The sequence below is a fragment of the Larimichthys crocea genome, chromosome XVII (genome assembly GCF_000972845.2).
Source record: "Larimichthys crocea isolate SSNF chromosome XVII, L_crocea_2.0, whole genome shotgun sequence".
Taxonomy (NCBI): Eukaryota; Metazoa; Chordata; class Actinopteri; family Sciaenidae; genus Larimichthys; species Larimichthys crocea.
This window is the reverse complement of record NC_040027.1, coordinates 10,324,614-10,334,501: the sequence shown is the minus strand read 5'-3', so window position 1 is coordinate 10,334,501 and position 9,888 is coordinate 10,324,614. Positions and strand designations below refer to the sequence as shown.

Genomic DNA, 9,888 nt, shown 5'->3' with positions numbered 1-9,888 from the left:
GCTCGAGGCTGTATGCTGAGCTGACTCTAGTGTTTTGACTTTGATTATTATGATTTAAGAGTTTTTAAAAGCTTCTGTGAGCAACAATGAAGCTCACCTGTTGAACAGGTGTAAAGGCCCATTCACTCCCCCCCTCCCCTCCCCTCTCCTGCTCTCATCTGTACACCTGCTTCTGAGCCCACAGAGCCTTTCATGTCTGTAATGAATAACTCATTGAACATCAGGGTCCCATTGTCTCACGTTTTTTTTGTTGCTTTTATTCATAAAAATACCAGGCATGCATGAATCAATCTCAGGAAAAACACATCGGGCATTTCCATGCGTTTTTTTTTTTAGTTTTTTTTTTTAGTGCAGCCACGTGATTTCTCATCGCAGCTCAGTCAGATATTTTTTTTTATATATATTTACAACAATATTTTATACAGCAGGTCATAAAAAAACATGAAAATATAAATAGATGAATAGTTTTATGTTTCAACGTGGCACTTGGTTGCCGTCATACAGTAGAAATGACCAATGAACCGTGAATGCATGAATACAAACACTCTCTAGACACACACACACACACTCTCTCACACTCACACACACTCACACACACACACACAGTGGTGCGATGACAGCTTCTCAGTCACCACACAGTTATAAAATATATATTAACAACAGGCATGTTTGTTTCTTTCTCGCTGCAGTGTCACCATGAGACAAACATGAGTCCCAAACAGTTAAACAGCTAAAGTACTGAAAGCTTTAAGAGCGCCCACAGGAGTGCACATCATGGGTCAAAGGACACACAGGTCTGACAGAGTCCCGGAGCTTTCTGAGCTTTATGACAGCAAAGAGTCTATATGGAAACCACGCGCCTTGTTGGGCATCTTGAGCGCGTGGAGAGCGGCCTCAGGTGGTGCTGTCTGCTGGAGGTATGTGAGTGCATCCCTGCTGGGCTCTGTGCTGCTGTACTGCCCCTCTGACAGGTACGTGTGCTGTGCCGGATAGCTCAGAGCGTAAGGCAGTATGTGGGTCCCTGGGGGCCAGTAAAACCGGGGGGCGTGGGTCTCTGCGTCAACGTGGCTGTCCTCCCTCCGTTTGAAAGGTGTGCTGAGGATGCTGTCGATGGCGAAGGAGCTGGAGAACTTGGTCCCCACCCTCTCCTCCGGGGCGGGGAGGCGGGTGTCCTCGCTGAGGATGTCCGGGCTGTCCTGCTCCTTGGAGGACCTCTTGGCGATGCGCTTCCTCCTGCGGCGGAACACCCCGTCAGCGAAGGTGTACTCGCTTTGCGGGTTGAGCATCCAGTAGTTGTCCTTGCCCCATGGCCTGGATGGGTCCCGCAGCACTTTGAGGAAGCAGTCGTTGAGTGACAGGTTGTGGCGCACCGAGTTCCTCCAGCCGGTGTAGCTGCCGCGGAAAAACGGGAACTTCTTCATCAGGTAGTCGTTGATCTCCGCCAGAGTGAGGCGGCCGCTGCTGGACTCCCGGATGGCCATGGCGATTAGGGCGATGTAGGAGTAAGGGGGTTTGGGTCTGCGGGTGTAGGGCTTCCCCTTGCTGCCGTCGCCGCTCTGGGTGACAGGTGCCGGGCTGTTGGCCACGCAGTCCCCGTCCGACCCCAGCTCGTCCCCGGATAGAGGAGACGGGACTCCCCCTTCTGCGTCCATGCACAACTCCAGCGGCTTCTGCGCGAAGTGGTGCGCAGAGAAAACTTCAAGTTTCATTTTTCCCCCAAACGGAAAAGTATCTTCTCCCGTTAGTGTCTCCTCCGTGAACAGTCTGAGCTGAAGCAGCAGAGCAGGTGCAGCAGTCCTGACAGCTGAAAAACTCTCTGAGTGTTTGAGTGTTTGTGTGTTGTAAAGGCTCGTCTGAAGCGCTGGAGGCACCCTGAGCCTCAGTCTGGAGCTGCAGAGTACAGATCTGTCTCCGGAGACACGCTTGTCTTGCTATAATATAATGCCTCGGAAAAGGGACGGCCCACAGGCGGGGTTTCCAGCCCGAAAATCCATTGAAGCGATTGAGTGATATAATATATGTATGTTTACAATTGGACGCTACCGTGCCACGCCAGGGAAGGGAAAAACACACAGTGTGGGAGTGAGACGAGAGGGGGCAGGTATGAAAATAATGAGCCTAAAAGACTGCAGCTATCTCTGCTCTGAAATGTCGTTTATCACCCAGATGATGAGACAAAAACACGTTTCCTTAATCACCTTTAAAAACGTTTTCCTGCCGGATGATTCATCAACAAAAACACTTTTATGATTCCCATTTTGTCTGGATTTCAGGTTCAATAAGAGTGCATCTAAAAACTCTTTAATTACTTGAATTTGTCCCATTTTTTCCCCAATCAATAATCTTATTTGAAAGGTGTTCAAGCTGAGCTGTCAGGTTGTTCCGTGCGCACAGCAGACACTGAAAAAGTTCAGTGCCGGTGTAAATCCGTGCAGAGGACGACAAAGACAACATGTCAGATGTAAACGAGGCTGGTTTTCACTTCAACCTGTTCCTCCACCGGCGCCCCGGTTGGAACGGGGAAGTAACGCGGACGCACGGAATTGAAATAAAAGAGATGTTCTGGATGAGTTCCACGTCACGCACAATGACTGATTTGTAGCCTGAACTCTCGGGTTAGGCAAGAGTGTTGAAAGGAGAATAATAATCATAGTAATAATAATAATAATAAAAAAAAGGTGAGTCTGAGAGGAGGTCATGCAGAGTTCAGAGGACCATTGCACCTGCATGCAAAGAATCACCGGAGCGACACAAGCATGGGTGGAAAAGAGGCGCCTGAATCCGTGATGCAAATAAGAAGCGAGAGGGAGACAGTCCCTCTGTCTGTCCCTCTGTCTGTCTGTCCCTCTGTCTGTCTGTCTGTCACTGCTGTGCGTAAAGAGGAGTCCTCATGACACCACAGGCTGGAAGTTAGATCATGTTTATTATTTAGTTGTTTTCTTTTTCACTGATTTTATTATTTAATGGGGAAATCTTTTAATATGAGGAACAACAGGTTTATAACCTAAGACTACAGTACATTAGTCTGCTGTTTAATGAAAGCCAGGGCTGGAGCAAGACTTCTCAGGGTCCCATCGTGACTGTGGAGCCTGCTGGTTATTCTGCATGCCTGATGGCTTCTGCTTGACCCTCAGGCTCGAAGTAACCACAAAGTAAGTAACTACAGTGTTAAAGTATGACAAAGTAAAATTAAAATGTTTAAAATCTGCCAGTTTTTAAGTATTTATAACATGAACATATCCAACATTGGCGCCTCCTGGTGGAAGTGTCAAAAAGGACAGACAGCGTTGTATTTTATTTTTATATTAAGATTTATGCCATCAAAATATTTAGTGACATTAATGCGATTTGTTGCACCACCATCCACCTACGGTAGCCAAGAATGGACAAACTAAACACTGCCTCTAGTGTTTTCCGTGCATTTCAGCAGCTACACTGCGAGATGCTACTAGATCCTGCACACTGGACCTTTAAGTCCCTAATGAAACATAATGAAGAGCATTTAATTAACAGATTAAAAATGTGTTCGCATAGTTTCCTTCTCATGAGCAAACTTAAAAAACATTGAGTAGAATTAATTAGTTTAAAATAATTAAAACTGACAAAAGTTTCTGGTTTCATGTGGCGCCCCCTGCTGGCAACTTATAGTATCTTAGTTACAAGTAGTTAAACTTTGTGTATCGTTGCAGCAAAGGTTTGGTGATGCAACCATTTCGATCACCCGACATTTAGTCAAGCCATGTTTAATAAGTTAGTAATTGTAGGGACCGTAGCTACCCGAACAGGTTTTAAATAAACTGACGTCTCTGACGCCTGTAAAGCAAATCTCTGTTTGTCGCACTAACTCTTCTCCTGTCAACACCTTTCAGCCAGGTGACGATGTAGAGAGTGGCTGGAGAGTTAACATGAGTTATGAGCTTGGCCTCGGGCCAGTAATAATCATTAAACTATCTGCTCCAGCACTCCCCCTGTCTCAGCTCCTCGGACCTGAACGGCGTACTACATGTTCAACTCTTCAACATGTATGTGCAACCTACAGCGTGCTCATGAAAAGATTTATAGAGATTCTATAATAAATGTTGTGAATTATGCTGAACCACATGAAAGACCCCTGCAAGAATCAAACTGATGATACCATATCGTAAAAGATGAGATCACTCTAAACCAACTGCTGCCTTGACAGTCTGTTCCTGAAACACAAATCTATATTTGGCATCCTGAAACGTTTGCGTGTCTACATGTTTCAATTTTATCACCTAATTATAACTTCGCGTGTACACGACAGGCATGATTAAAGATCTCAGAGGTGTTCGTGAATGTGGGAAAGCAACAGAATTCGGAGGGTAAGTAGGTTAATTACGTTTACACGCACTTGAAGTCTGTCTGTTTTTCCAGTCCTCTCAATGAAAGGCTTATCTGTCTTTTGTCACTGCTTTACCTCTAATGGTGGCGTGGAAATGGAACAGATATGTATTTTTTGAAGTTCAGAGAGAAAAGATTATCTTGATAATTGTTGGTTGGAGAGAGAAAACAAAGCTTGATCTCAGTGTTCAAATCAATCATCTGTCACTTTCTGTAACCATACAAATGCATCATGCTTTGCTGGTCATTATTAACCTGCCTTTTCATCTTTAAATGTGCAACGCTGTCATTTCTTTGCCCGTCTTGGACGGACACGGGTCCATCATGAAGTCTGAGGTCTGAAGAAACTCTGTAGTGTCAGTTATGATGGGAGGAAGGATGTCAGGCAATCCAAAGGTCGTCAGACATCCTCTGATCAAATTTAGATTTTGGAAACTGCTTCCTTCTCTCACTGGGACATCGTTACAGCAGCTGGAGAGTTGAAACCAAAATGTTTTTGTTGAAACTCAGGAGGCCGACCGCTGTGAGCCTAAAACCAGAGCTGAGGAAAAGCAGTGGCATGCGTGCTATCATTATCACCGCCACTGTACGACGTTCAGAGGAGGCACAGGGAGAATTTTACACCGCTAGGCTGGTGGTAGGTGTGCCTGTGTGTATTTTTCTCTTTGTAGAAGTTGTGATGAGACTGTATTTGATTTCAGTTACTCTGCCAAGACATCTACGCACACCTGTGCTGGAGCGATTTGGTGTGAAAGGCAGCACACCTGTTTTCAGTTTTTAATCCACCACATGGCAATTTGAAATCAAAAGTGGAAAGACATTACCCCACGGGGATCGATGAAGTATCGAATTATCGCTTCTTCCCCCGGATATCTGGATTAAGGCTTATTTCAGAACATCATTTGAGAAGGTCAGGATCATCTTTTAGCTTTAGGTTCTAGCAGAAAAATGATATACATCATGCAATGAAATTGCTTGAGTTGCAAGGTCATTCAGGTCATACGAGTCAACTGTTCTGCAGCAAGAAAGACATCACGCTTATATAACCTGTTAACGTGTCTCTCACCCTGTCGCTTTAGCTCACCTATTGAGGTTTAAAGTGTCTCCTGTGAGCAGGAGAAATCTCTTTTAAGTGCTGACATGAGTGGAATTCCAGTAATGTAAATTCATCAGGTATCCAGCAGAATCCTTTGCAGTTCCAAAAATAGCCCCACCTCTGCGGCGCTCGGCGCTCACACGCTAACCCTTGTCTCTGGATGACTTCTTACCTGTATCTCATCTTTGTTTTCTTTCTTCTCTGTGAGTGAAGGGTGTCCAGCCCCTATGTCTCTGTATAAACAAAGCACAGACTGTGGGTGAGCAGGGCCAGGGAGGAACAGCAACAAGAGGCGCTGCGTAGCTGAGATTCCCGAGATTCCCTGCAGCAGATTTAGTCTCTGACGGAGGCCGCTGATAGCTGACATGCTTCATTTGGGCGCACAGGTAGGTACGGCAATGTGTCTACTCTGCAGCCAAACTGAAAAATCAGACATTCCTCATTAATTCCACACATTCCTGCACTCAAAACAGTAGGCACGGGCGCAGGCGTTTGTGTACGGGGGCGTACGTCTGTCTGCAGCTGTGTTGTCTGCTCAGGTGTGGGTGTGAAAGTGTGTGAGATTACGCATGTGCCTCTGCAAAATACAAGTGTAAGACACATACATTCCATCTAGTTTATTCTTCAAGCAGTGATTACTGTAATTACCCAACAATGGGTCCCTCCAAACGTTTTCTGCGTGCTTTGTTGTGCTTCTGTCAAATCATACCTTTGTGTTTTGGAAGATAAATAGCAGGGGGGGGCGCCCATTCCATATAATCAGAGGCACACCTGAACACTTAACAGTGACAAACAAAAAGTTCCCACGAAGCTGTTTTGATACATATCGCAGGAACTTTCCATATTGCATGCACTAATAAGCAAATAAAAAAAAAATGTAAAAAAAGGTTGGATACCTGATATGTTCTCACAGACACGGTGACTCACAGAGTTTTCATAAGCGCGGTTTGATGCGCGTAAATCTCTGCTGTTTTTTTGGTCAGTGATTAATAAATGAAATCTGATTTTGAAAAAATGAAGCGGCATATCCTGCAGTCAGTTGGCAGCCACATGTTGCTATTTTGGGTTCTTCTGCATTCTTACCTGAGGTGCTCACACCCTGCCAGACCAACAGAGAGAAAAAAAATAGATACATATAAATAAACGGAGCCAACAAGGGTGTAATTAAAGTAATTAAGTAAAGAGGTGAAGTACAGGTGAAGCACGGGTGAAAGGCAGCCTGGCAGTGCTAGTACATACAACACATGCAAAGTGTGATGTCATTCCGGGTCCTCCCTGTATGTTATTACCTCGATACATGCAATTAATTTTTGCACTTCTAACCAGCTGCTTTATTTATTTATTTGTTAAACTTTTGGGGCATGTAGATTGTCAAAAATGTGCTCCTCTTACAAGTTTAAATAAATCTAAAGCTCCCAAGGGCAGCACTGGTTGGTGCAAGCTCCCCAATGGTAAAACCAAAGAGCCCTGAAGTAAACTCGAAAACCCCTCCGATTAGCCAATGTGCCCCACCAGTGGAGCTCTGGTTGGCTCTTCTAGTCAGCTATAAAATCCATCTGATCCCCAAGTTTGCCTCTGTTTAGTCCACATGACCTTCTGCTTAGGCCAAGCACAGCTCTTGTTGGTGCAGTTCCTCTGGTGGTTAGTCCATGGATCCATGTGATCAACTCTAGATAGGGCCTTTTTTTTACTTTCTGCTTCAGGATAAGGAAGGAGATGGTGAAACAGGAGGTTTGCAATCAACAACTACAAAAGATCTCCACTGTTTCCCAAGGAACCATCCTGACCCCAAGTTTTGTTTGGTTGATACGAGTGACCTTCTGATGAGTTCAAGTTCCCCTCTCCTCCCCACGGTCCTTCTGGTAAGCTAAGTAAGTGCAGCTCTATTTGGACCACTGGTCTGCAAAAGAGTTTATTTGGTTCCTGCACCAAGTCTGCCTATTCCAAATGTTCCTGTGGTTGACCAAAATGTACCACTGCCCAGCCCAAATGTCACTCTTTTAACCCCCCTGGTCCCCAAGTGCTTATTTAGTCTAATCATGAACTCCATTAGGTCATCAAGTGACCCCACAGACCTCAAGTGCAGCCAGGTCAGACAGAGTTCGCCTTGGGTCACCCCAAAGTACCTCGTCTGGTGGGCTCACTCGACTGTAGAGGTGCTCCTCGGATGGTCACATCTACCAATTTTCTAACTCTGCTTGCACATATGAGCAGGTGTCCGTGTGTGCATATATTTGTATCTGCTTTTATCCTTGACATTGCACATAGTCTGCACCATCACCTGAAAACCTCTGGTGCCTTTGAACACATTTCCCAAAACCTTAGATCAGATGGTGGTCTGCAGTGTACAGGAACTCAAAACATAACCCCAATCGAGGTGGAAGGCCCGAGTGCACGCCTTAATCCTGCCAGTAAAACGTTACTGTCAGTGCATGTCTGTCAATGAACCTCCGCTATGCAGGTAACAGGGGCTGGATACCTGCTCTATCTGCTGCTATTGTCCATTTTACCCCTTCACACGCTAGAGTCCCCTCGCATGCCGAGCTTGGAGGATAAAGAAGAAAAAAGAAGCAATGATTGATCTGAGACGTAGACACCTCGCTTTATCGCTGCAGCTGATAGGACCTACCTCTATTCAGCAGTGCTGTAGGCTGTTTTTGTGTAAGCATAAACACAGGGCCAAATCAGTACCTGCGCTGCACTGTTTACCTGGCAGCCGTTCAGCCCTTTTCTGTCTAAACTTGAAATAGGATCCAAACACTCTACTCACGCATAGTGGTTTGCACGAGATGCTTCGCCTGCCTCTCAACCTACCGCGGGGCTCCGTAGCGCTATTTTTGCACTGTCTGAACCTTAACCGCCCCTCTTATTTCTTTGATTGAGAGGTGGAACATCTAGCTCGCGGGCTTCAACTGCAAACATAGCACTGATTTTGAGCAGTTACCAAGGAATCATACCACAGACAACCCCAACAAACACCTTGCTGATTGATCACATTAGTCTTTGGATTATATTTAGATCCCCCCTTCTCTCACCAGTATGTATTACCACAATTAAGAGTTTTAACAAGGCACATATCCTGGACTTTGTAGTGGCTTTAATAAACTCTATGACCTTTTGCCTGTAATTCATCACGACTATGAATGTGGCTTAATGCTGTACGTTTTTAAATTAAAACACTTTTAAGTTTAATTTTTAAAAGTCTACTGTGGTTCTGGTGGGACCTTTCTAAAGTCCCAAAATTGGACTTTACAAAGCCTTGCACACATTTTTTTTGCAGAAAGTTACAGTGTTACAGACTGGGGGTGTGGATTTAAAGACTTTAGCATAGAGTTACAATAGGCTTGAGTGGTGTGTGGTTTGACCTAAGACTAAAAGTTAAGATAGTCCTAGACTCAGGTTTGAACCCCAAGGCCTCCTTAACAATACTGCATGTGTCAATGTGTATCTCTAATGTATCTCTAATCTCTAACCAATTTTTCTGGTCTACAACCACATTGTGAAGGCTGATATCAAATATCATATTAAATTAAATTAGAATCAAGTTAAACTTTATCTATTTTGTAAGAAAGTTTGTTCTAAGCTGTGTAGACTCTACGCGGCTCACCGCAGGATTAATTAGGAACCTGGGCTTCTGGGCAGATGCTACTGTTTGTAGTTAAGGGCCATTAGATATTGATCTGGTGATATTTCGTAAATGAATATCATTAAGGATCGGAAGTTTGATTGGGGGGGAAAAAAAAAAAAAGCCTAATCTCCTCCAGCTGGCTGTGTGGTTATAATGTGTCCTGCCTCCGCTCTTGCATTGATCCATCGGAGCAAACAGAAGCTGCCCGGCTGCACGGCAAACCCCAGCACCCATCTGGTGTAAAACATATCAGATAATATAAAATGTGTCTGTAACGAGTGGCACAATGACAGGTCTAATGTTTCAGATTTAAGGGTTCTATTACAGAATATGGCATAAATTGAATAGAATGTGTTTTCATTCGTGTATAATCACCTGAAAAGAGCTATGTTAAGTTATTAGAGTTATGTTTACCTTAAAATGAGGCTTTTTTTATCTGTAGACAACGTGGGTCCTCTTCCAGGGAGTCCGCCATGTAGAACCACCATGTATCCTAGAATGGACAAACTAAACACGGGGTTTTTCGGTCATTTTAAGGCCACCGTAGTTTTTTCCTTCATGGGGAAACTCCTTCAGGAAGGTTAGGAAAGGAGACAAAATCCAAACAAAACAAACATTTTGCTCTGCTTTTTGTAGCACTTGAAGTTCAGCATATGTGAACTTGCATCAGCTAAACAAATGTAAATGTCTGTGAGAATAATGGCGCCCCAAGATAATCCACTTTGCAACTCCCAATGCAAAACCAATGCTCTTTTAATTCATAATATTTTACCTGTTGATGTTTGTGTTTAACTTTGAATGA

The 9,888-nt window shown here is 44.4% G+C and overlaps 1 protein-coding gene across 1 annotated transcript; it reads right to left on the bottom strand.

The window, feature by feature from the left end:
* Window positions 1-241: 241 nt before the first annotated feature.
* foxq1b (forkhead box Q1b) lies at window positions 242-1,906 on the bottom strand. Its single transcript, XM_010747608.3, has one exon. The coding sequence runs from the start codon at window positions 1,707-1,709 to the stop codon at window positions 825-827; it is 885 nt and encodes a 294-aa protein (XP_010745910.1). The 5' UTR covers window positions 1,710-1,906; the 3' UTR covers window positions 242-824.
* Between the last annotated feature and the right edge of the window lie 7,982 nt (window positions 1,907-9,888).

What these genes read in the sequence shown, in the direction of transcription:
- foxq1b (XM_010747608.3), bottom strand. Translation starts at nt 1,709, where the DNA reads ATGAAACTTGAAGTTTTCTCTGCGCACCACTTCGCGCAGAAGCCGCTG.